Genomic DNA, 27,822 nt, shown 5'->3' on the forward strand with positions numbered 1-27,822 from the left:
AAACAAGGAGAGTGTGTGTGTCTGTTTGTTGTTGTGGTTTTTCTGTGTGTGTGTGAGGCGGATAGAGAGCAAAGCCAGATCTTACCCTCCAGCCGGAGCGAGGCCATTCTTTGAAACTCGGGCTCCTGCAGCCAGCGGGACATCCTCTTAAAGGTCTCGCGGCCGGACTTGAGCTTGCCCCAGGGCTTGGGGTTCCTCAGGAGGTCAGACAGCGTGCCCTGTGACCTACACAGGACCCTCTCGGCGAAGATGGCCTGTGGGATGCTGTACCTCTTCAGCTCGGTGATGATCCTCTGGGCCACGTCTCTGGTGTTGATCTCCTCCCCGCCGCCGCCGCCCTGCGAGCCCGGCAGCATGCCGTCGCCGGGCGAGGACATGGAGGACGACGAGGAGTGCAGGTGCTCGCCCATCTTGGAGGCCTGCTGGCTCGGGTGATGGTGCGGCTGGTAGTGCTGGCTGTAGATGGGGTGCGGGTGCGGGTGAGGGAGGTGCTGGTGAGCCTCCATCTTGTTCAGCTGGTGCCCCACCGACACGTCGCCTCCGCCCAGGCCCCCCGGCGGCGACATCTCGCGGCCGAAATCCGACGTCCGGCAGAAGAGGCTCCCCCCGTGGACGTCGTAGCCGGCGTGGAGCATCTGGCCGCCGTTGCCGTTGGGGCTGTTGCCCAAGCTGCCGTAGCCGTGCATGGAGGAGGCCAGGCCCGAGCCCGCGGACGGGGGCGACAGGCTCTGGGACATGGCCAGGTCCTTGCCGTAAGGGTTGTAGAAGTTGGTGCCGAGGCCCCGGTCCTCGCGCATGAGGGTGAAGCTGCCGATGACGTTGCTGACGGGCAGGCAGGGGTGGTGGTGGTGGTGGTGGTGGTGGAACTTGTCGTCGAAGGGCTGCAAGGGGGTGAGGGTGGTGTAGGTGCTGCCGGAGCTGGACGGGGAGTCGCCGCTGTAGCCCAGCGCCGACATGGAGTGGTCGAAGCCCGGCGGACGTGGCTCGGGCTCCAGGGACATGGAGGGGCCCCCGAGGGAGGGCCTGGGGAAGGCCGCCGAGAGGTCCCGCGAGTGCAGCATGGCCCTGCCGTCCTGGCCGTGAGCCAGATCGGGGTGACCGTGGAGGGACATCTCCCCTAGACCCCCATCCATCTTCACAAAAAAACCTCGGCAAATAAACGCTGTATTTCTTTCCCCCCCCCCCCGGCCCCCCCCCCCTCCCCCCCCTTGTGTGTCTCCTTGTTATTGTTGCTGAGCAGCCAACGGTCTGGAAGGTCTCTCGTTACACCAGACTATGGATTTATTGATCGGTGAATTAATTGATTTCCGGGGCTTATGAGGTGTCTAATTAATTATCTGATAACGTTAAGTACTGTCTTCAAACTCCCTCAAAGTCCCAGAAAACGAGTTTGCAAATTGCATCAGGAGCAAAAAACTGTGATTTTATTCTCTCTCTCTCTCTCTCTCTCTCTCTCTCTCTCTCTCTCTCTCTCTCTCTCTCTCTCTCTCTCTCTCCCTCTCTCTCTCTCTCTCTCTCTCTCTCTCTCTCTCTCGCTCTCTCTCTCTCTCTCTCTCTCTCTCCCTCTCTCCCTCTCTCTCTCTCCGTGGTACTCAGCTGCGGTCCTCCCTCGGCTTGTTGTGCCCCGCTGTTGAGACAAGACAGGCTGCATTTTAAAACTTTGACCGTCACACAGAAGCAACAAATAAAAAACAATCACATTAATAAGTCTCGCGGCGTTTCAGACAACAACAAACAATAGAAAAACAAACAATAGAAAAACAACAATAGAAGCGTTTCGAGATGTTTCAGCTCACGCGATAAAAACACGTCGAAGTGATCTCATTTTAAAGATTTCTATACATTTTATTTTTTTCTTCCTTCTTATGCAAAGTTATGAATATAGAAGTGTAGCGCGCGTGCGAAGCGCCGGACATTAAGGTGCGCGTGAGGGTGCGTATTCACGCCATATGTAACGACGCGTTAACTAACGAGCAAACACGATGGCGGACCGGAGACACACGCGCAAAAAACACGCACACACACACACACACACACACGCACGCACAAAAAAAGAGCTTTAAAATCCTACCTTGTTATTAGCATCCAGCTCTCAGAGCGCGTCCGCGGCCGCTGTCCGTGCACGTTGTGTCGCCGAGCCAGAGTCACACAATCGGTCGGTCCGCCGCGCGCCCCGGGGGTGCTACATTCACCGGAACCAGAGTGCAACACAAAAAACACACGCGCGCGCGCGCACACCCCATCTGCGGGTTACAGACGGGGAAAAAAATACAAAATCTATGTGTCACGCGCCCGCTCGTCGGGTCTTTGTGTTCCCGACTCAAAGCTCCGGGTCCAGCCTCGTGTGCTGCTTCTTTTTCTTTTTCTTTTTTTTTGTTCTTCCTCTCCTCCTGCTCGACACTAGCAGCTCTCCTCTTTTTCTTTCATTATCTCGTGAGATTTTCCTCCTCCACTCCCCTCCCCTCCCTCTGCCTGCCACTTCATCGATCTCACCACCAACTCTTTCTCCTTCTCCTCCTCCTCCTCCTCCTCCCCCTCCTCCCCCTCCTCCTCCCCCCTCGCTCACATTGACTCTCCGCTTTCAGTGCGTCACGGCCTTAAAAAATCTGACAGATGTGCGATGAAATTCCTACTCCAATTAACCCTTTCTCTCCCGGAGGGGGAGGAGGGGGGGGGGGGGGGGGGGGTTGACGGTGCAGGAGGGGGTGGAGATGCTCCCTTTCTCACAACCCCACAGGTTTAAGCCTATACTTCAGCTGATTGCATGCACAACTTATGAATGATGTGCGCGCATCCTGGTCGTCGTGCATGCGCTCGGCTGTTTATGGGATGTGATCAATGGAGGTTTCACGAGCTGTAACGTCGTTTTGTTCTTTTTTTTTTATTCTTTTTTTTTATGTCGCTACTTATTGTCCCTGAAGGATCATCTGCAGCTTCTATAAATGTAGATTATAATTAGTCGAACAGCGCTAACTTTTTATTTTATTCCTGATTCCTCACATTAGTGTAGGATTGGACTTGAAGGCCCTGAGGGGATTAAAATAAAATACATTAAGGGAGAATATTATGTAAATCGCCTCACTGATTTATTGACTCGGAAGAAGAAGAAGAAGAAGAAGAAAATCCATGCATGCGCGCCAGACAACGCCCCCTCTCTTCAGGACCAGACGTTATATTTGTTTATATTTATTCCGAGTTTATTTTTCTGACTCCTCTTGCGCAACCTTTCAGGAATAAAAAGCTGTCAAGTGACGCTCGTGCGTGTTTAACCCATGCGGCTCTTAATCAGCACTCAGCACGCGCCTCCATTCACTCAAGCAGCCGACACTTCAGTCTAAGCCCCTCAACCCCCTCCACACACACACCCCCCCCCCCCCCCCCCACACACCCCTAAAAACGGCCCCTCGACCTGCTGCTGCATCAGCGTGCACGTGTGCTCACGCAAGAGCGTCCAATGACCGTGTAATTGCGTGTACATTTAGCGTGCCATATGTAGTGGGCTTTACGCTTGGATTGTTGTGCATGCGCGCGTGCGTGCAGCCCCCGCATGCACTTTTGCTCGTGTGTGTCCCCGAGTAAGAAAGCATACACATATGTCATATAGTCTGCATTGGTCAGGCCTGTGCGTGCGTGTTTGAGCGCACGCGCGCGCGCGCGCCCGGATAGCAACGCACGGACGAGACGGAGGCAGGGAGGCAGAGCGCATACTAATCATATCTGTCTGTCAGTTTAATTTTCAGAGATGAGCAGTTCTGGCGTTTTGGAGAACAGCGGAGCGGGTTGCGCGGTGTGGGACCGCCGGCTTCCCGGAGCAGATGCGCCCTATCGATCCGCCCCGCGCGCATGCGGCCAGCGCGGAGGGATGGCTGGAGGGGGGGGGGGGGTCAACGGCTACAACACAGCGAAAATATTATATATATATATATATATATATATATATATATATATATATATATATATATATATATATATATATATATAAACACAAGGTCCTTTTTGGCAGGTCGGGGTGAAAGTTCACCTTCTGTGGATGGAGGCTGACACCAGAGCTGCGAGCCCCCCCCCCCCCAACTTTCTGCGGCCATGAAGGGAAACCGACACCCGGAGGGGCGTTCAGGGTCTGGGTTTGTCAACACTTATCGGCCTAATACTTATAATATACTGGAAGGAGAACAAAAACAAAACAAAAAAACATCCCCATGCGTAATGCGCACTTTGGATTAAAATATATATTCCCCAAAACCCCACAATAGCTCTCCCCCCGCGGTCCTCCCATGTCAGCCGTGTATGCCGTCGGAGGCCCCGGTGAGGCTCCATCACCACACCGGAAACACACCGAGAGACGTCCGGTGTGTCGAAAAGACTTTTAATCTGATGCCGATATCGAGCGCGTTTTTAGATTGTGCCCATTTAGCCGAGCGGGGTACAAGCGGCCGAGAGCGGCGAGGTCACGGGGTCAGACGGGCATTGCCGTGACCGTGGAATGACCACGCACGTGAATATACAAGACCGAGATGCAGAGAAGGGGGGGGGGGGGGGGGGGGCTGCGAACGATTCATATTTTATTGATTCGAAAATAGAAAATAAATAAGCAGAAAGCTGGTGTTTTCTGCAGCAATGGACGTGCTGTGCACAACGCGCGCGCACACACACTCACACACACACGCACACACACACGCACGCACACAAAGAGGCCTGCACGAGCTGCAGCAGCAACAGGACGGAGGAGGAATACGGTGCGACATTATTCATCTGCTGTTTAATCACCGAGTAAACGTGATCACTTATTGGCAAATGATAATGGATGGAGCGCACGCGCAGGGGGTTGCAGTTTTGAATGAGATATTGACTTCCTGTTTGGAGCGACGGAGAAACAAACAAAAATAAAAATCTAAATGACGGTTTTTAATTTATTTATTATTGCAGCTTTCATCGGGAGGAAGAATCTGACCTGAGAGGAAGAAAAGAGGACTGGACTTGTGTAAAGCTGTAATATAATTATAATGTTATAATAATCACATATTACTGACTTACAAAATATATTATAATAATAACCCTTATTTAATTACACACACGTATGACTGGTAAACATGTGAAAGCATGTGCACATTGCTTTTCTTCCTCTGCATTGTGTGTGTAAAACATTGGTAAACACACACACACACACACACACACACATACTACAATACATAATACATAGAAAACAAGTTAAATCCCCACGTTATTTAATGTAATATGATAATAATGATAATAATAATGATATTACATATATACAACAACACGTATGTTCATCTTTTATTTTGAAAAGGAAAGTTGATGCTGGTAAAAAAAACCCATAAAAAATCCCAAGAAGTTATTCAACACTAAATACACAAACAAGTGAAAACAATCTTTAACATGAATTAATCTTCATTAAAACTTCACTGTCATTACGTCTGTACCTTAGCCTCCAATAACTCCACATATAACTCCATAACTCCATATATTACTCCATAACTCCATATATAACTCCATATATAACTCCATAACTCCATATATAACTCCATATATAAAACTCCATATATAAAACTCCATATATAACTCCATATATAACTCCATAACTTCATATATTACTCCATAACTCCATATATAACTCCATATATTACTCCATAACTCCATATATAACTCCATATATTACTCCATAACTCCATATATAAAACTCCATATATAACTCCATAACTCCATATATTACTCCATAACTCCATATATAACTCCATATATTACTCCATAACTCCATATATAACTCCATATATAAAACTCCATATATAACTCCTATATATCCAATAATTAATTAATTGGATCTTTAGTGACGTTGTGAATGTGACTCTCAGTCAGGTGACACACACAGAAAACACAACAACACGCACTTTTCCTTTCCAACTTCCTCCACCTGTTCGTGAGCGCCGCGCACGCGCATCTCTCTTGTCCACGTGGTGATTATTAAATAATGTAAATTATCTTTTTTCTTTTACTTCAGAATCAATTTTATGTATTTATTTATCGACTCTATTTAATAAAGTGACTTCCTGAGTGATGTTTTTTGTTTTTACTGTTTTTAAAATGAACGTTTTACTGCAGAAAACTTCCCAGTGAACATTTAGAGATGCAATACAACTTTATATGTGCACGTGTGTGAAGTCTAAACTACAATTACACATTTTCTTTAAATATATTAAATATAACAGTCGTTATTATACTAGTATTGTTATTGTTATTTGTATATCTAGCTTCATTTAAAAGACAATGTTGAAAGTGATTCAGCACTTGAATCCATATTTTTGCTATAAAATAGACTTATTATAAAAGAAACATGTATTTCTAAAAATACATAGGTCATTTATATATATATATATATATATATATATATATATATATATAAACTTACTATAGCTATTCGACATTATTGCAGTAGAGACCACAGTGAATATACATATATATATATATATATATATATATATATGTATATACATATATATATGTATATATATATATATTTCGATTTTAAAAAACAAATCAAATGTATCAATACATTTTTGCATCAATCATATTAACATTCAAACACGAATCTAATTTTAAATAAATCATTTTACAATATGACGTAATGCTGCTCTGTTCTGTTTTTCACTTCCTCTTTTTCTTGTTGTGAAATCCCTTTTTTCATCCCGAACCCGATCGATGGAATCAATTACTGTCACGTGACCTGGCGTGACACAGATCGCGATGTGAATAATCGATAACTGAATTAATTGGACCGGATTAGATCCGAAAGAGAAAATAATAACCAATAATAACAATAATAATAATAATAATAGTAATTAGGTTCAAACGCGTCTCACCTGCAGCTGTTATGCAAAATTATAAAAATAGCGTTATAAAATAAAATGTTTGAACACACGTGACCTGCAGGCCTTCCGTGCATCTGCATTAACAGCGCGTGGCCTGCTGCCCAAACACATGCACGCACACGCACATTTCTCACAGAACACACTGCTGATAAATAGCAGCTCCTTAACTCTATTTATTTATATTTTTTACTACACACTTCTTTATATAGCTACATTAATACACTGTTGCATCATTTTATATAATATAATATTCTCTAATATTTACAGCATTAAGTCATATTATTATTATTATTATTATTAGACCGCAATTAAAACACAAACTTTCCCTTAATAAAGGTGAAATAAAAAAGAGAGGAAATGAAACAACACCCGCAGTATCACCTCTGCCCCCACCAGGTCGAACATGCAGAAATACTAAGATGATAATCACGTTATTTTAGCCTCTTATTATTAGTTGCACAGTGTAATGATCGCGTGCACGCCCGCGCGACGTGGAAACTCGACTTCGCAGCGTGAATAATGTTAAATATCGATCATATCTGGATTAATGCAAATGAGGGCTCGTTTAATTCACTGGATTCAGCCTCCAAGTGCAGATGAGCCACTAATGCAATGCGGGGGGGGGGGGGGGGGGGGGGGGTACTATAAACTACCTGCAAGAATCTAACATCACAAGGGGAAATATGTCTAAATATTTAGTTTTTTTATTAGTTTTCTCTGGAATAAATTAAATAGTCTAAAAACATTGCTGCGTGGATATTTGACCAGAAAGCTATTATTTCATTATTTATTATTAGTTCTTCATTTAGAATATTGTGTGTGTGTGTGTGTGTGTGTGTGTGTGTGTGTGTGTGTGTGTGTGTGCGGGAGCGCGCGTCCGTCCAGTGCGCGCTCCGGTATCGACCCGTGCATTTTTTTTTTTTTTTTTAAAACAGCCTCCCACTTTGCCCTACAACTGTGTTTCATATAAAATGTAAATATCTCCCTTTAATAATTGGCTCCGCATTCTTTATGCAAATGAAATTATCTGGTGGCTCGCGGGCCGCTGCGCGAGGAGAGGAAGAGGGTTTAATTTATGCAAAATGGAGCTCAAGGGTTTGTGGGGGGGGGGGGGGGGGCAAAGGTCGATAAGTTACAATTAGTTTATTTCTTTTCTGTCGTCTCTCACTCTCTCAGCTCTGAGTCAGGGCTCATTACAAGTGTTTTATTTTTTATTTATTTATTTAAAGTTCAACAATTAGCGGAGGAGTAAGTCAAGTTTCACAGGTATTGTTGTTGTTGTTGTTGTTTTCTTTTCTTCTCTTCAGGCGATTTAAATGTGAAAAGCGCAGACGTCAATTCCTGAGTGACACATTTACGAGTTCACAGTCTGTTGAATTCTGCATTTATTTCCCGCAGCTCATATTTATTTTATTTTATTTTATCTTTTTTATTTTATTTAATCTAGAAATTAAGTTTTTAACTCTCCGATAATTCATTAACTCCGATGATCGGAAGCACCGCAGAGGACTCAGTTTTATCTTCTGTGGCAGTGAAGACGTGATGAATATAACAACCGTTTGTGTTTGAGAAAGGTCCCTTTAAGGAAGTGAGGAAGGAAGTGAAGAAGGAAATGAGGAAGGAAGTGACTTACAGTCAAAATGGGAAAACTTTTTCTTTCATAGTTTTCTGATTTAAGTCTGCGACACATGAGCAGAGTGAGACTCTTCTCGAGCCAGTTTCACAGAGAGTTCACATTAAACACACACACACACACACACACACACACACAAACAAACTCTCAGGAACAGCGTGACGTGAGCAGCACACAGGTGTGCCCCCCGGGGCTTCACGCAGCTTCACGCCGCATCACGCAGTTTCACGCAGCTTCACGCCGCCTCACGCCGCATCACGCAGCATCACGCTGCATCACGCAGTTTCACACTGCATCACGCAGCTTCACGCCGCCTCACGCCGCATCATGCAGCTTCACGCTGCATCACGCAGTTTCACGCTGCATCACGCAGTTTCACGCTGTCTCACGCAGCTTCACGCCGCCTCACGCCGCATCACGCCGCTTCACGCAGCTTCACGCCGCTTCACGCAGCTTCACGCAGCTTCACGCCGCCTCACGCCGCATCACGCAGCATCACGCAGCTTCACGCTGCATCACGCAGTTTCACACTGCATCACGCAGCTTCACGCCGCCTCACGCCGCATCATGCAGCTTCACGCTGCATCACGCAGTTTCACGCTGTCTCACGCAGCTTCACGCCGCCTCACGCCGCTTCACGCAGCTTCACGCCGCATCACGCAGCTTCACGCAGCTTCACGCCGCATCACGCAGTTTCACGCTGTTTTACGTCGCATCACGCAGCTTCACGCCGCATCACGCAGCTTCACGGCGCCTCACGCCGCTTCACGCAGCCTCACGCCGCCTCACGCAGCTTCACGCCGCATCACGCAGCCTCACGAAGCTTCACGCAGCCTCACAAAGCTTCACGCCGCCTCATGCAGCCTCACGAAGCTTCACGCCGCCTCACGCAGCTTCACGCCGCTTCACGCAGCCTCACGCAGCTTCACGCCGCATCACGCAGCTTCACGCCGCATCACGCAGCTTCACGCCGCATCACACAGCTTCACGCCGCTTCACCTCCACACTGAACACCAAGTCACACAAAGAACGTGCACGCGCCGCCTCACACGACTCTCAGCTCAGACGCACACGTCAGTTTTCTGCTCGCTCCAAACACACACAAATAAACAAGTCTGCATCTTCTCTCTCCTTCCCTCCTCTCTCTCTTTCCATCCTTCCCTCCTCTCTTTCCTTCTCTCCTTCCCTCCACGCTTTCCGGTCCCTCTCAGAATAAATCGGAACAAATAAATTAAAAACCTAGTTTCTGGTAAAACCTTGGCGTGCACGTGAAGAGCGTAACGCGGCCCCTCTGATGAGAGCTCGGTTTAAAGAGACGTATTGATCACACACACACACTGAGCTATTTTCTGCCACGCTAATGCATGCTTTTGCCTTGGCCTGTCAGCCTCACGGCGTGTGTGTGAAGTGAAAGTGCAGGTGTGTGTGTGTGTGTGTGTAAATGTGTGTGTCTCACAGCCGACAAAAGTGTGTGTGAGTCTCTCCGGCCGGTCAGCCGGTGGAACTCGGTGTGAGGATCAAAGGCAGCAGCGTTTCTCTTTTTCCTTCCTTGGTTTTCCAGCCCCCCCCCCCCCACACACACACACACACTTACACTCCACCCTTTGCATCCACCCCCTCCTCCTCCTCCTCCTCCTCCTCCTCGTCTCTTGCATCTCGCTTCCCTCTCTCCTCCTCTTCCCAATCATCCCCCTGGTTTTTCCTCCCCGGCTCGGCTGTTAAATCCACTCTGCATCCTCCTTCCTCTCGTTCTCGCCGGCTGCTTTTCCTCTCCGTCCGTCCGAGGCGAAGCGAGGAGTGTGTGCAGCATTCGTCCTCCTCCCTTTCACTCTCTCTCTCTCTCTCTCTCTCACTCTCACACTCTCTCTCTCTCTCTCTCTCTCTCTCTCTCTCTCACTCTCTCTTTAATCAGCATGTTAATAAGAAAGGTAACTAATCAATACATTCAATGGCCCGGCCTGACGATTGATACCATCTCCATCCACCTCCCCCTCGCTCTCCGCTGCTAAACACACACACACACACACACACACACACACACACAAATAAACAGCTAGAGGACTGTCTTGGGTGACGGGGCCCTCAGTGGTAATTTAGTCAAGTCACTTTATTTAGAAGGCACATTTTTAAACAGCAACACCTGCCCAGTGGGAACAAACAGCACACACACACACACACACACACACACACACACACACACACACACACACAGGAATATAAAAATGGCCTTTTGTAGTTCCAGACAAGCGGGTCTCTGTTTCCACGGATTACAGGCGACGCCGGAGGTTTGATTCCCTTTGCGTGAGACGTTTGTTCAAAGGCCTAAAAACAGCCCTCTGGTTTACCTTCATGAGGCCAAGGTGGAAGTGCTTGAGATCGGTCTTGGATCTCAAGGACCCTTTTAGAAGGTCTTGGCCCCGGATGAAGAAAACGCTTAAAATAAAATAATCCAAAACATTATTATGACTCGGCCTTCTCTCTGGTTCAGGTCTCTGCCGTGACCTGGTCTCTGTTCAGCTGGTCTTGACACTACGGGTCATAAAAAGGTGTTTCTTTTAACCACGACCACACTCTGACCCTTGACCTATAGTCAGGTTTATTTTGTGGCAGCAGATCGTGTAAATAATCGTTGATAAAAACATTTTTTTATATCTTTATCTTCACATTATGGATTTGACCGTTACGTTTATGAGGACTTGAGGTTTGAGGACGTTTCTGTCTCGGACCTCTGGACTTAGAGCGGATTTGGGGGGTTTAAAAGGTCAGAGATGCTATAAAAAAATAAAATAAACCAAGCGTAACATTTTAAAATCAATAGCGAAGCAAATTAAGAGAAGCCAGCGCTGGGGTAGAGGTTTACTTCTTGTTGGGACTAACACCAGTATGTAGAGGAACACCAGTACGTAGAGGAACCAGTACATAGAGGAACCAGTACGTAGAGGTACCAGTACGTAGAGGAACCAGTACGTAGAGGAACCAGTACGTAGAGGGCCCAGTACGTAGAGGAACCAGTACGTAGAGGAGCCATTACGTAGAGGAACCAGTACGTAGAGGTACCAGTACGTAGAGGAACACCAGTACGTAGAGGAACCAGTACGTAGAGGAACCAGTAGGTAGAGGAACCAGTACGTAGAGGTACCAGTACATAGAGGAACCAGTGTGTAGAGGAACCAGTACGTAGAGGTACCAGTACATAGAGGAACCAGTGTGTAGAGGAACCAGTACGTAGAGGTACCAGTACGTAGAGGTACCAGCACGTAAAGGTACCAGTACATAGAGGAACCAGTACGTAGAGGTACCAGTATGTAGAGGGACCAGTACGTAGAGGAGCCATTACGTAAAGGTACCAGTACGTAAAGGTACCAGTACATAGAGGAACCAGTACGTAGAGGTACCAGTACATAGAGGAACCAGTACGTAGAGGTACCAGTACGTAGAGGGACCAGTACGTAGAGGAGCCATTACGTAGAGGAACCAGTACGTAGAGGAACCAGTACGTAGAGGTACCAGTACGTAGAGGAGCCATTACGTAGAGGAGCCATTACGTAGAGGTACCAGTACGCAGAGGAACCAGTACGTAGAGGAGCCAGTACGTAGAGGAACCAGTACGTAGAGGTACCAGTACGTAGAGGAACCAGTACGTAGAGGTACCAGTATGTAGAGGGACCAGTACGTAGAGGAGCCATTACGTAGAGGAACCAGTACGTAGAGGTACCAGTACGTAGAGGAACCAGTACGTAGAGGTACCAGTACATAGAGGTACCAGTACGTGGAGGAGCCATTACATAGAGGAGCCATTACGTAGAGGTACCAGTACGTAGAGGAACCAGTACGTAGAGGTACCAGTACATAGAGGTACCAGTACGTAGAGGAGCCATTACGTAGAGGAACCAGTACGTAGAGGTACCAGTACGTAGAGGAGCCAGTACGTAGAGGTACCAGTACGTAGAGGAACCAGTACGTAGAGGAGCCATTACGTAGAGGAGCCATTACGTAGAGGAACCAGTACGTAGAGGAACAGTACATAGAGGAGCCAGTACGTAGAGGAGCCATTACGTAGAGGAGCCATTATGTAGAGGAACCAGTACGTAGAGGTACCAGTACGTAGAGGAGCCATTACGTAGAGGAGCCATTACATAGAGGAGCCATTACGTAGAGGAACCAGTACGTAGAGGAACCAGTACGTAGAGGTACCAGTACGTAGAGGAGCCATTACGTAGAGGAGCCATTACGTAGAGGAACCAGTACGTAGAGGTACCAGTACGTAGAGCCAGTACGTAGAGGAGCCATTACGTAGAGGAGCCATTACGTAGAGGAACCAGTACGTAGAGGAACCAGTACGTAGAGGAGCCATTACGTAGAGGAACCAGTACGTAGAGGTACCAGTACGTAGAGGAGCCATTACGTAGAGGAGCCATTACGTAGAGGAACCAGTACGTAGAGGTACCAGTACATAGAGGAACCAGTACGTAGAGGTACCAGTACGTAGAGGAGCCAGTACGTAGAGGAGCCAGTACGTAGAGGACCCAGTACGTAGAGGGACCAGTACGTAGAGGAACCAGTACGTAGAGGAACCAGTACGTAGAGGGACCAGTACGTAGAGGTAGCAGTACATAGAGGAACCAGTACGTAGAGGAACACCAGTACGTAGAGGTACCCGTACGTAGAGGTACCAGTACGTAGAGGAACCAGTACGTAGAGGTACCAGTACGTAGAGGAACCAGTACGTAGAGGAACCAGTACATAGAGGAACCAGTACGTAGAGGAACCAGTACGTAGAGGTAGCAGTACATAGAGGAACCAGTACGTAGAGGAACACCAGTACGTAGAGGTACCCGTACGTAGAGGTACCAGTACGTAGAGGAACCAGTACGTAGAGGTACCAGTACGTAGAGGAACCAGTACGTAGAGGAACCAGTACATAGAGGAACCAGTACGTAGAGGAACCAGTACGTAGAGGTACCAGTACGTAGAGGTACCAGTACGATGGACAGCTTCTCCAGGTCTTGGCACCAGACTGGATTTTGGAAACTGGATCGAACCGTGAAAACTGACCCGAGATCAGAAGAAGATTTACTTTAGACTTGTAGTTCCGGTCCTGGTCGAGTCAGTGGAGTGAACACACACACACACACACACACACACACACACTCGTTCTCCAGCCATCCGAGGCCCTAAATCCTCCCATTTGAAAGCTGCCGGTTGCCAGTTGCTGTTAAAGGTACGTTGATATCTGGCCAGGGAGGTCCACGCAGCCCTTGAGGGCGCCAGATGCTTCTGGAGCCACCAGGGAGGAGAATATTTAAGAGCTGAAGACTCACCGCTCAGGGCTGCAAACACAGAAACATCTCGCCTTGGACCAAAGCAAACATACACTTCTATCCCCCCCCCCCCCCCCCCCCCCCCCATCATATTATTAATAGATAGGAGGAAGATACACAAGTCCTCCCTCCTCGGGATATGGAACTCCAACCAGCCGCTCAGGCTCCTTCTGAGGAGGACATGAGAGGCATGGCACGGGATGAAGGGAAGAAGAACCGCAATGCAAGGTGGCCTTTCAGGGCCGACTGGATGGGTTCCTCCCCGTGACCCTCACACACACACACACACACACACCGAACCTCCCACCCCCTTTTTTTTTGTGCCTTCTGGTAACTTCTCTCTCTCTTTACAGTGTGATGTAGATCCTTTTACATTCGTCTCCCAGTTTATATCCCCCCCGTCTCCCCCCTTTCCTCTTCTTTACCTCCTCCTCCTCCTCCTCCTCCTCCTCCTCTTTCTCTCTCGCCCTCCGTATCATTTTTCACTCGTGAAAGCGATCGATATGTAGAAAAGCGTCGCGGTATCGTGTATCATTGTGGAATATGTGATGTAGATTACGGCCGGTTCATGTTTACAGTAATTTTTTTTTTCTTCTTCTTCTTCTTCGCGCGAGATTTTTTTTTTTTTCTTCTTCTTTCTTTCCTCCGGTGGATCCTAAAAATGAAAAAAAAAAAAAAAAAAAAGATTATATGAGTGAAATTTATTTTTATTTTTACGAGGAGAGGTGGTGTCATGAGTCATACTTCAATAAAAAAAAGAAAAGAGCTGTAAAATGAGTCAAGGTGTCATCTTCTTGAATGTGTGTAAGAATAAAGCACTTTATTTCACATCGAGACGCGTAGATGAACTCAGAGTGTGTAGAATATTTATTCTGAACTTGTAGTTAGTCAATCGTACGTCTGATTGCTTGTGTGTGTGTGTGTGTGTGTGTGTGTGTTTTACTGTGATTGTAAAAACACGATATCCCTCATCCTTTCAGATTTAGGCCATTTGTTCTGGACAATGACTATTTGAATAGCCCTTTGTTTGTAGAATCAATATTTTCATATGTGGACGGCGGCTCCTTTTGAAATCGGACCGTTAATTTGTTTTTCAAGGAGACCTGGAACATGAAACCTGGAACCTGGAACCTAAAACCTGAATCCTGGATCCTGGAACCTGGAACCTAAAATCTGAATCCTGGAACCTGAAGCCTGGAACCTGAAACATGAAATCTGGAACATGAAACCTGGAACATGAAATCTGAATCCTGAAACCTAAAACCTAAAACCTGAAACCTAAAACCTAAAACCTGAAACCTGAAACCTGACACCTGAAACCTAAAAACTGGAACCTGAAACCTGAAACCTGGAACCTAAAACCTGAAACCTGAAACCTGGAACCTAAAACCTGAAACCTGAAACCTGAAACCTAAAACCTGAAACCTGAAACCTGGAACCTAAAACCTGACACCTGAAACCTGGAACGTAAAATCTGAAACCTAAAACCTGGAACCTGAAACCTGGAACCTGAAACCTGGAACCTGACACCTGACACCTGAAACCTGAAACCTGAAACCTGAAACCTAAAAACCTGACACCTGACACCTGAAACCTGAAACCTGACACCTGACACCTGAAACCTGAAACCTGAAACCTGAAACCTAAAACCTGAAACCTGGAACCTAAAACCTGACACCTGAAACCTGAAACCTGGCACCTGAAACCTAAAAACCTGAAACCTGACACCTGAAACCTGGAACCTGAAACCTGAAACCTGAAATCTGAAACCTGACACCTGAAACCTGAAACCTGAAACCTAAACACCTGAAACCTGAAACCTAAAAACCTAAAACCTGAAACCTGGCACCTGACACCTGACACCTGACACCTGACACCTGAAACCTGGCACCTGGCACCTGAAACCTGGCACCTGAAACCTGAAACCTGAAACCTAAAAACCTAAAACCTGAAACCTGGCACCTGACACCTGACACCTGAAACCTGGCACCTGAAACCTGGCACCTGAAACCTAAAAACCTGACACCTGAAACCTGAAACCTAAAACCTGAAACCTGGCACCTGACACCTGACACCTGACACCTGAAACCTGGCACCTGAAACCTGCAACCTAAACACCTGAAACCTAAAAACCTAAAACCTGAAACCTGAAACCTAAAAACCTGAAACCTGAAACCTGGAACCTGGAACCTGAAACCTGAAACCTAAAAACCTGAAACCTGAAACCTGAAACCTGGAACCTGAAACCTGAAACCTAAACACCTGAAACCTGAAACCTAAAAACCTAAAACCTGAAACCTGAAACCTGAAACCTAAAAACCTGAAACCTGAAACCTGAAACCTGGAACCTGAAACCTGAAACCTGGAACCTGAATCGGCTGCTCCCCATCTCCGTGTTTGCCATAAACACGGCGTCAGTCGCGGACCAAGGTGACGCGTATAGAACAAAGATGGTGGACGACGGCGGCGCTCTGCTTTTCGATGTTGTCTTCCTTACACCCCCACCCTCACCCCCACCCCCCATCCCCCCACCTCCGAGCCCAGGTCCAGTTTCATTGCATTATCTGCATGTCCGGAGCGTCCCAGAGGGGCTCCAGAATGACCAGTGGCCCCGCTGACCCTCAGAGCTGCTGTCACCCTTCATCACCCCGCTCTCCATCTTTGGATGGTGCGGTCACCTAGCAACCGGGGCCAGGGTTCGCCGCTCATGGACCAGAGGCTATTGGGAAATCAATCGATACGCCTCGGCACAACCTAGCTGGCTGGCTGGCTGGCTGGCCGACTCCCCCCCTCTCCTGCTCCCACTCCCTCCTTCCTCCCCCCCCCATCTCTCTCTCGCTCTCCCTTGTTATGGTCGAATGAGGACGATGCAGTCCTCACTCCTCCACACCTCGCCCCGACCGTGGATATCCCGTTACAGGATAAGAAATGCCTCCTCCGGGCTGATGCATCTGTCCTGTCAACCGTCTCCACCAATGTTTTTTGGATCGAGAGGCGGAGAAACGCCAATTAATCAAATTTCAGAAGAGGGTTTTTTCTTTCTTCTTTTCGTGTCGCCCCCCCCCCCCCCCCCCACGAGAAGAAGTGCTGACCCAAAGACTATACGCCACATTTTTATGAATTCTTCCTTTTTTCCGAGAGCAATAACTCCTCGTCCTCTTGGATCGTTTCATGTGAATCTAATTAGAAAAACCTGACGTGAACGCAAAGATCACTTTCATTAGCGGAACAATGAGAAATGTTAAAGGGATTACAGAATCCAACCCCCCCCCCCCCCCCCCCCCCTCTCCAAAAAAAAAAATTAAGATAGAGATTTTTAAGCTCATAAAAAACATCTAGAAGGTCAGGTCGGTTTAGTGAGGGGTCCGCTCCAACCTTTTACAATCAGGCCCTGGGGGGGTCAGCAACCCTTGAACCCCCCCCCCCCCCCCTCTCCGACCACATCGAGAGGAGGAGGGGCAACAACAAAAATAAAAAATTCGATCACTTTAAACAGTTTAAGACAGAAGGCTCGGGGAGAAGGAAGGGGACGATGAAAGGATGGGGGAGGAGGAAGAAAGCAGGGGGAGGAGAGGGTGTGTGTGTGTGTGTGTGGGGGGGGGGGGGGGGGGGGGGGGGCACTGACAACAAACCCGTGCTAATCTGTTCTCCGATCGGAGCCATCAAACTGAACGGCTCAGCTAAAAGAGAATCTGGTGGTCCATCTGGACTGCTGAGACCCCCCCCCACCCCCCCCCCCCCCCCCCCACCCCCCGACCCCCCCTTCTGCACTTTGGAGGAGCAATTTAAAACACCTTTAACCTTTCAGGGATTCAGTGGTGCAGTCCAGCAGAGACTGGAACTATGGTCTTTTTTTTTTTTCGGTTTATAGACTGACAGAAAAAAAAAACTGCAATTTTCATAATCAATGAAGAAGCAAAAAAAAAAAATGGCTGCTTCTCAAATGTCAAAAGATTTTGCTACTTTTCAATGTTTTCAAATATCGAGCTTAATAATCTGAGACATGAAATCTCGATCTCTGTAAAATGCCTGAAGATAAAGAAGAAGGAGAAACAAAAGGACATGAAAACGATTAATACAAAAAAAAAAAAAAAACATAAATATAAATGCTGAAAATAATCTTCATCTCCGGCCTGAAGAAGTGAATGAACAGTATATTGGCCTCCATGTCTGCGTCGGATCGGCTCCGCATTGCATTAAACAGCAGATGCGCCGCACTTGATGCCAAGCAACAACAGGCAGCTGCAGACCCCCCCCCCCCCCCCCCCCACCCCCCCCCCCAGATCAGGCTGACAGATTTCTTGACTTTTGTTGTTGGTCATCCTTGCAACTAAGAAGATGAAGCTACCTCTGTTGTAGGAGGGGGGGAATCCCCAGATGGTCGTCCAGCACGTGGCTGGAGGTGGGCCGTGAAATGACCTCCCAGCTGGACACTGTGGCCAGGTCACTGATCTCTGAGCCTCCCCTGACCCCCCCTCCCTTCCTCCTCCTCCTTCTTTTTTTAGGGGCCAGCTGCCACCGTAGCAGTCCTATCCTAATGGTAGTGGACCCCCCCCCCCCCCCCCCCCTCCCTCTTACTACCCCAACATCAGCGGCTAGCCAGGCCACGGGGAGTGTCCAGCTGCCCTCTACCCCTCCTCTCGCTGCATCCACTGGCCTTTCACTGGACACGGGAGAGCCTTGGGGAGGTGGGGAGTGTAAAAGGATGGGCTTGTCTGATTCGCACCCCCACCTCCTGTAAAAGATAGGAAGGGGGGGGGGGGGGGGGGGGGGGGGGGATGGACCATGGCCACAGAGGCATGACATTGACACGGACCAAAGAAAAGAACCTCTTAACCATAAAAGTGGAATAGTCGCCTCTGGAAATCTGGGGCGGCCGCAAATGTGTTGTGAGTGCCGGGGTGTCCCGGTCATTGTCCCCATTACATGTCCCATGGAGTGCAGGAAAGAGGGGAGGGGGGGGGAGGGGGGGCGTGCAGAAACTAGATGGGCAGGGAGGCAGAGAGGGAGGGAGGGAGGGAGGCGTTTGGTGCTTAAAAGCATTCTCGGTGACATACGCAGACATGCATCCACACATGAAAATTACTGCTTGTCTGTGTGCGGCTAATGCGCTGCTGCTTCCAGAGAGACGGGTACAGTTGGATGACTTGGCATGGGCCGGGGGGGGGGGGGGGGGGCCCGGCTGCCTACTGAGAGAGGGGGCTTCTGGGTTCGCTTGCCTGGAGTAATGTCGATAAATCAATAGGACACACGTCACTGCAGGCCCAGAGAAGCCACATGAAACTGTCATTGATCGGCAAGAGATGGAGCGTGTGTGCGTGTGTGTGTGCAGGGGGGGTGGGGGGTGGGGGGGCAAAGGGGGGAGGGATGGATGGAGGTGTAGGGTTGGGAGGGGTGAGGCTGTGGGGGAGGGAGGATCCAAACGCAAGGAGCCCAAGGGTCATCTATTCCCCACTCTACTCCCTCTTCCTCCTGCTCCTCCTCCCCCTAACAATGAAGGCCAGTGCATGGATGGGGAGGGGGGGGTCAAAGGTCAACGCAGTGGCCAGTGGCCCGCTGAACAACACCGCAGAGCCGCACGTGCCCCCGTCAACAGCTCGCGGTCTCTGCTGCCTCGCCGACGTCAAGCGAACCCGTTTGTGATCTGTCATTCGTCAGCGAGAACCCGAATCCACCACTACGGGGGGGGGGGGGGGGGAGGCACCCCCTCAAAGAAATGCATGCAGGCTGGTTTGCTTTGCACTTGCGGTGCACGACACTCGACGAAACCGCCATTTCCTCCTCTGCAGCAGCGTTGGCAACCAGAGCAGCGAGAAAAGCCACAGCTGATTGCCTCCCTCCCACTCTCTCTCTCTCTGTCTCTCTGTCTCTCTCGTTCTCTCTCTCTCTCTCTCTCTCGTTCCCTCCCAGCTCAATCCTGCGTTTTCAGCAGTAGTTTCGATTGGCGATCAATACGGCACATGATCAACACGGGCCCCCGGATCATGATATCCATCCTCTCCACTTAGGTTGAACCCGGCGTCAGCGCCGATGAGCCTCCGGTTCAAAAAGAAAAAGGGAGGGTGCGGCTGGAAGTTCGGTCCAGACAGACGGCGACGCGGTGGCCGTCTGGGTGTCGGGTTCTCCCGACGGTCGGTCTGGCTCTGCCTGCTGGGTTTTGATCAGAAAAGGCTCTGGACCCCCCCCCGCCCCCCGCCCGCCCGCCCTCCCCTGCTCCTGTACGGTTGCTCACGGTGAGCTAATGGCCGGCACATTGATCACGCTCGCTCGACCTCCAAATTGGGGTCGAACCACAAAAGAGGCCCACGCCTCCCACTGCCGGGAAACAACGGACCGTTTCAAACTGCCATTCGTGTGTTTTGTTTTTTTTTTCCTTTCTGGAAATAACCCAGAAACCCCGGATTTGCGCCCGACTTGCTGCAACCTAGTTTGCCTTCGAGCGTCCTTCAACCCACATCAGGCAGACGAGGAGGTCACCGAAACCCCCTTCCCAACCTCCCCCACGGCTTCCATTTTTCAACCCCCCCCTTCTCCAGCCATTAACCTTTATGATGTAATTTCTTTAATTGTGGAAGTTGACGCCGGGCTCACCTCTGCGTTCGTTTTTCATTATCACAATAGGTGCACCGAACAGACAGGTGCAGAATGCACGGCAGCCCTCTGTCCTTGCTCGGCCGGTTGCCATGGAAACGGCTGATAGAGTAGGTTATCGATCGCCGTGTCCAGTCCCCCCCCCCCGATCTCCCCTCCTGAACCGACTTTTTTTCTGCAGTGATGGGCGTGGATCAATAGGCTGTATATTGTACGCCTTTTCTCGCCATTCGTCCTCCGTAATAGGAAAAATGGAGAAGGGGAGAACCGTGAAAAATGTAAGCGATAGTATTTAATGAGAAAGAAGAATAAATGAGATGAGGATTGAACGGGAAAACGCCCGAAGTCTGAGGACATGCAGATATGGGAAAGGTGGGCTGGTGTTTACAGCACCGGGGTTCCCTTCTGGAGAAGAGAAAGAAGAGAGAGAGAGAGAGAAGGAAGGAGAGAGAGGAAAGAAAGAAAGGTAGAGAAGGAGAGGAAATAGAGAAAGAGAGAGAAGGAAGGAAGGAAAGGGGACAGAACGAAGGAAAAAGATGAAATAAAGAAAGGGAGAGAAGGAAGGAAAGAGGATATAAAGAAAGGTAGAGAAGGAGAGGAAATAAAGAAAGAGAGAGAAGGAAGGAAGGGGGACAGAACGAAGGAAAGAGAGGAAATAAAGAAAGGTAGAGAAGGAGAGGAAATAAAGAAAGGGAGAGAAGGAAGGAAGGAAGGAAAGAAAGAGAGAGAAGGAAGGAAGGAAGGAAAGGAAAGGAAAAGGGACAGAACGAAGGAAAGAGATAAAATAAAGAAAGGGAGAGAAGGAATGAAGGAAAGAAAGAGAGAAGAAAGGAAAGGGGACAGAACGAAGGAAAGAGAGAAAATAAAGAAAGGGAGCGACAGAGAGGAAATAAAGATGGGAGAGAAGGAAGGAAGGAAAGGTAAAGGGGCAGAACGAAGGAAAAAGAGGAAGGAAAGAAAGAAAGGAGGAGAAAGAGAGGAAATAAAGAAAGGGAAAGAAGGAAAGGAAATGAAAAGGGAGATAGAAGGAATGAGAGGAAATAAAGAAAGGGAAAGAAGGAAAGGAAATGAAAAGGGAGATAGAAAGAATGAGAGGAAATAAAGAAAGGGAGAGAAGGAAAGGAAATTAAAAGGGAGAGAAAGAAGGAAAGCGAGGAAATAATGAAAGGGAGAGAAGGAAAGAGAGGAAATAAAAAAGGGAGAGGAGGAAGAAAGGAAAGGAAATAAAAAGTAAGGAAGTAAAGAAAGGGAGAAAAGGAAATAAAAAGGGAAAGAAGGAGGGAAAGAATGGCTGTTGGTTGCAGGGCCCTTTGCATTCCCTCAGCCCTTTTCTTCTCTCTGGCACAGTTTACACATTCGTGTCACGGAACATTTACCCACATGTGTACGACTCTCTATAAATTCATCCAAACCTTCTATATATATATATATATATATATATATATATATATATAAATATAAATATGTATTCACATACATTTTTACAAAAACAAGCTTCAGAGAGGGCCCGGCTCGCGTCTTTAAAGAAGCAACCCTGCGACGGTGAACAGAGGAGGCGGACCTGGGGGAGCTCGTTTAAATCTCGCCTGAGGGATCCCTCCGAGCGAGGGGGTCACGGTCGAAGTCGCGGCGCGGCGGATTTAAAGGTGGGCAGCTCCTCGAGGTGTCTCTGTCGCCCCGAGGCACGGTCATCTCCGAGAGAGGTGGAAATAAAAAGTGCACCGAGGAACACAAAAGGCTTTTCGGGCGCTTCTGGAGAAATTAACCGGGCCAGCTCGCTGACGGTCAACAACCTCAGCTTATAGCTACAAGCACCCCCCCCCCCCCCCCCCCCCCCCCCCCCCCCCCCCCCCCCCCCCCCCCCCCCCCCCCCCCTATACGTTAGTATCGATACCCCACTGGACAATGCACGTGAAACATGCACATTGCATACGTTTGCACCCTGCAGACTGCGTGCGTGACACCGGGGTGCTCAGGGAGCTCGGGGTCTGCAGACGTATTTACAGAAAGAGACAAAACCAGAGCCGCCCGGTCACATTGTCCATTATTCTCTCTCTGTCTCTCCCCCGTACACACACACACACACACATGTCAATATGTTTGGTCTTCACTGGGAGGAATGTGCCCTGAGGCTCCCATATAAAATTAGCAGACCATTCCCATGTCGGCTCCCTTTCATGGCCCCCGCTTGCAAAGCGGCCGACGCCACCGTATCAATAATTCAGCCACAATTTAGTTGTAGTCGGGCCACATGTTACGGGTCAGTTGCAACGGCTGCTGTTGCCACAGGATGCCGGATCTGCCTGATGGGCTTGTTGGAGGGAGGGGGGCTCTGGTCAAATGGTCTGGTGTCCTGCCATTGTGGGTCCACTAATAGGCCTGTGCATGCTTTGTTCACAGGCATTATTCTGTAGTTAAGATTAAACGTGTATGCATCATTCTCAGAGACGAGGCAATAAGTTAAAGCGTCAGTTCACCCACATTACATTAAAGAAGGGTTTGTTTTCTTATGTGTGACGATTAGGACGAGGAAGAAGAAGCAGTATAAGTAGTGTGGATCTCTACCTGTGAGGCTAGACTACTGGACCACTTGGATCCGGGCTAACTACCCTCTTTAAATAAGTTTATCTGCTAGAGTACTATTGTATTTGCTGTATTGGTGCTACTAGATTGCTAGTCTATACTGTCTGATCCTATCCTTAATTCAGCGTTGGCAGGAAGTAGAGATTCTTGTCAACCTTGATCCTCACCGATTAAAGGAAATATCAGCTATTGTTCTGAGCCCACTGGGTCCCGATTGCTGGCCGTTCCATTAACGAACGTCTGGGCGAGTGGCCGACACAGACTCGGAGGATAAAGACCTAGGAGTCTTTCATGGAGTCAAGACTCAGAGGATAAAGACCTAGGAGTCTTTCGTTGGAGTCAAGACTCGGAGGATAAAGACCTAGAAGTCTTTCATGGAGTCAAGACTCAGAGGATAAAGACCTAGGAGTCTTTCGTTGGAGTCAAGACTCAGAGGATAAAGACCTAGGAGTCTTTCGTTGGAGTCGAGACTCAGAGGATAAAGACCTAGGAGTCTTTCGTTGGAGTCAAGACTCAGAGGATAAAGACCTAGGAGTCTTTCGTTGGAGTCAAGACTCTGAGGATGAAGACCTAGGAGTCTTTCGTTGGAGTCAAGACTCTGAGGATGAAGACCTAGGAGTCTTTTGTTGGAGTCGAGACTTGGAGGATAAAGGTCTTTCGTTGGAAACGAGACTCGGAGGATAAAGACCTAGGAGTCTTTCGTTAGAGTCGAGACTCGGAGGAGTCTTTTCATCACAGGGGGCCTCTGGAATTGTCTATCAGCTAACCGCAAAGCAGACTTTATTTCTGGTTTTGCTATCAAGCAATCGCTGGACTTCCTGGCTCTCACTGAGACTTGGATCACAACACACAACACATCTACCCTTGCTGTCCTCTCCTCTGCCTTCTCCTTCAGCCACACATCCAGACCCACATAGTGGGGGTGGTGGTACAGGTTTACTCATCTCACCCAAATGGTGTTTTTCTCTCTACCTGCTTTTAACCCCACCGACTTTTGAGTTTCATGCTGTGACAGTTACTCATCCGGTTCAACTACATTTTGTTGTCCTCCTGGTTCTTTGGGAGATTTCTTGGAAGAACTAGACATCCTCGTGTCGAACTTCTTAGAACCCCTCCCCCCGCTTATCCTTCTTGGTGACTTGAACATCCAGACAGAGAAGTCATGTGACCTGCTACTCTTACCGTCTTCCTTTGCTCTCTCGCTCAGTCCTTCCCCTCCTACTCACAAAGCCGGGCAACCACCTCGACTATATTTTCACCAGAAACTGCTCTACATCTGACCTCACTGTAACTCCACTTCACGTCTCTGACCACTTCTTCATCTCTCAGCTAATCTCTTGATTCTTGTTGTTCTGAGTTTGGACTCATGGTTTAATGCACTTATTGTAAGTCGCTTTGGATAAAAGCGTCAGCTAAATGACATGTAATGTAGAAGTAGAAGAAGAAAAAGTAGGAGTAGAAGTGTATATATACATATATGTATGTTTCTATATATATATATATATATATATATATATATATATATATATATAGTTCACATATATATGTAATCTAAATTGTACTTCTATCACTATTGAAATGCAGAATAATGGCGTTTCTGAGAATCTCTCCTTAAGAGGGAAAATAAAAAAGAACAAAAGACAAAATATTTCCAACTTAAAAACAGATGTTTTATTCAAAGTGAAAGAAACCCAAAAGACAGCCAGCTGCATGTGAGGCCTTCCAGTTGACAGCTCGTCCTAACAGAAACCAGCACATGTGTGTTTTTGAGGATCCACAGAAGAATCAAGTCTGTGGGGGGGTCCTCTCCACCCCCCCCACGCATCCCACCAACACCTCCCTTCCCGTCTTAAGCCAGCCTTGGGGTGGTGGAGCTACTAATCTCGCACGCTATACAGCTAAAATGGAAATGTGTGTGTGTGTGTGTGTGTGTGTGTGTGAGGGGCCATGAGAGGAGAGAAGTGGCTGCCCTTGCACCTTGGCGAGATGAAAAGCCCTCAAAGCCTGAAGAGGAGGAAAACACTGGCAGGGCAGAAGTCAACCTCCCAAGGCCGAGAGAGAGAGAGAGAGAGAGAGAGAGAATAGGAACAACTTTTTCTTTTGCCCCGCGGCAGCTTGTGTACGTGGTCAAACTCTGGAGTTACTGTATATGAAATGTACATTCAAAACTTCCTGGGCAACTTTAGTCAAAGGCCGACAGCAGTGACCCGGTTCAGTGTGTGTTTCGCTGCTTTCTGACAGACGCCATTGTTTTTTTTATTATTCCCCTCGCCGGATTTAATTATTCGCCTGAGGAATCGCAACCATGTAGCACTATTATTATTATTATTATTATTATATTATTGTTGTGATTTCATTTTGATCACGGCGATTATGAAATGTTACTGTGCTCCATGCGGGGGACGAATCTGCGTGCACCAAAAAATAAACTTTTCTGTTTCAGTTTTATCAACAACTGAGACTATTTTTTTTGGCTCCGGTGAAATAAAACACACACACACACACACACACACACACACACACACACACACACACACACACACACACACACACACACACACACACACACACACACACACACACACACTGTTCTCACTTAAAAGTCAGAATCTTACTGGAGGCCCGTAGCGGTCAGCAGGGCAACTTTGGAAATAAACTAAAATTAAACATAAGTGCACGTGCGTAGAATCTGTAATTTTCAAAGAGGGGAGATTTAGGTTGTGATATTTCTTAAGTTTTCTTGCTACTTATTGAATCCCAAAATGCAGGAAACTCAAACAAGAATGCACCAGGAGACTTTTTTTTCTCTCCTTTAAATAAAAACAATGTTTGCACAGGAGTCTGGATATGTGGGTGTAATTCTTTTTTTTTTGAGAAACAAATTAACATCAGGGAGAGTATTTTAAATGTTTTTGTTGTTGGAACCAGATTTGAAGCCGGGACCTTCGAGGTCCACTACGAGTGTCACCGGAGAACGTTTAGTGACCACTGAAAAATATAGAAAGAAAATGTCCGATCCCTCTTTTTTTTTTTCTTTTCGTGAAGATAAAGCTGCTTCCTGTTTACAGCGTCACGCACACGCCCACGTGCATGAGAGCGGTCACGTGCACGTGGGCTCACAAAAAAGGGGGTCGCCGGGTGGACGGGGAAGGTTTTAGTTTCAGAAGACGTCCCGATAATTTAACAATGATAATAATAATGCATTTTATTTGTATGGCGCTTGCAGGGGACTCAAGTACCTTCACATGAAACAATAGAAGCTGTAACAATGGACACAACAGAGATGACATCACAGTAATGTATCGCCGGTGAAGCTATGAGACGCGTGTTGAAGTCAACTGAGGATTTGGACAATTATTACGACTTATTAACGTCCACAAAACAGACATCTTTGTTCATCTCGCTCTGGTTCGGTCCAAATAAACTAAAATAAATAGGAGTTAAAGTCGCCTCAAAGCTACGAAACGGTCACATTTAATACGCCGATCATTGCGAAACAACACTCAGATCAAACGGGAATAAAAAGTTATTAAAACCTTTCAACCAGTTCCAACGATCTTTTTGAGTCTCCTCGTCTCCTCCCGTGTCTCCTTCGTGAATACTTGACCACTAAGCCCCTCGGCCTCAGTGATGAAAAGCCCCTTAAACATTCCGGCTCCGGCTCTGTTGACCGTAATCATTTCTTTGGGTCTCTGCAGAAACTACAGTAAATTCACCCATTTTAAAAACGATCAATAGAGAGAGAGAGGGGAGAAAAACACACACACACACACACACACACACACACACAGCTGATGCTGGAGGGTAAGTGTTCACATGGAGGCATGCGCTCAAGAGAAAAGAGTGAAGCACAGGAGTGATCTACGCCGTTGATTGGGTGTAGAATCGAGGGACGCGGCGCCCCTCGCCGTCACCTGACCGTCGTCGCGGCGACGTACCGCGCAGGTGTGTACGACGGCCGGTAGTTATTCATCGTCCGTAATGTTAGCGATTACAGCACGTCGATAGCAGAAAAAAAACCCCGGGAGTTAAATGAGTTTGTGCACTCAGCTACGCCGGGCGCCTTTTGGCGGTTCAAGGTCAACCCCCCCCCCCCCCCTCCCCCGACAGGAGGGATGGTTCCCGGGCCGCGCACACGTGCGTCTCGTGGCTCAAGGTCAAAAGCGCGTCGCTATTTAGAAACAAATAGGTACGCGACGCACTCGGCCTCGCCGGTGTCGGTTAAGTACGGGCCGGGACCTTGGTGCCGGGAAGCAACAAAAAAAAAAGGAAGAAAGTTGCCCCCCCCCCCCCACACACACACACACACACTAACGCTTTGAACTCCCTCTGATGTGACTGAACGCACAAAAAGTTAGCATCGATTTTTTTTTCTTTTGGGCCACGTAAGAGCTCACCGGAGTGCGATGTGGAACGATCCCGTGGAGCGCCGTGTCCCATCACTCTTTTAAGAGTTCACCCCCCCCACCCCCACCCCACACACACACTTTTAAAAATTTTTTTTAAAGCTGCTCTGTCGGACGCACCGTGACGGATGCTGCTATTGGTCGGTGGGCGGTTTGGGGGGGGGGGGGAACAAAACAAAAAAGCCCCCTCAGAGGGCCTTTGTGGCCGGGGCGCGTGGCGAGAGGACACACTCCGACCTGGAGTCAGTTAGCAGCTCATGCCTATCGCCATGGACAATGGGTGCAAGAGTGTGTGTGGGGGGGGGGGGGGGGGGCGAGTGTCTCCCTCCCCTTAGCTTTACACTCTCGCTCCCTGTCTCTCCCCGACCCCCCCTAGGAGACACGAGCCGGGGGCTGGGGCGCTC

At 48.2% G+C, this 27,822-nt stretch overlaps 1 protein-coding gene across 1 annotated transcript in view; it reads right to left on the reverse strand.

Moving 5' to 3' along the window:
• The window catches only part of onecutl (one cut domain, family member, like), an 8,081-nt gene extending 6,948 nt beyond the window's left edge, over positions 1-1,133 (reverse strand). The window contains exon 1 of the mRNA XM_034554199.1: positions 86-1,133. Within this exon, the coding sequence (XP_034410090.1) occupies positions 86-1,133 (1,048 nt within the window). The remainder of the gene's footprint in view (positions 1-85) is intronic.
• Between the last annotated feature and the right edge of the window lie 26,689 nt (positions 1,134-27,822).

The sequence above is a fragment of the Cyclopterus lumpus genome, chromosome 16 (assembly GCF_009769545.1).
Source record: "Cyclopterus lumpus isolate fCycLum1 chromosome 16, fCycLum1.pri, whole genome shotgun sequence".
Classification (NCBI taxonomy): Eukaryota; Metazoa; Chordata; class Actinopteri; order Perciformes; family Cyclopteridae; genus Cyclopterus; species Cyclopterus lumpus.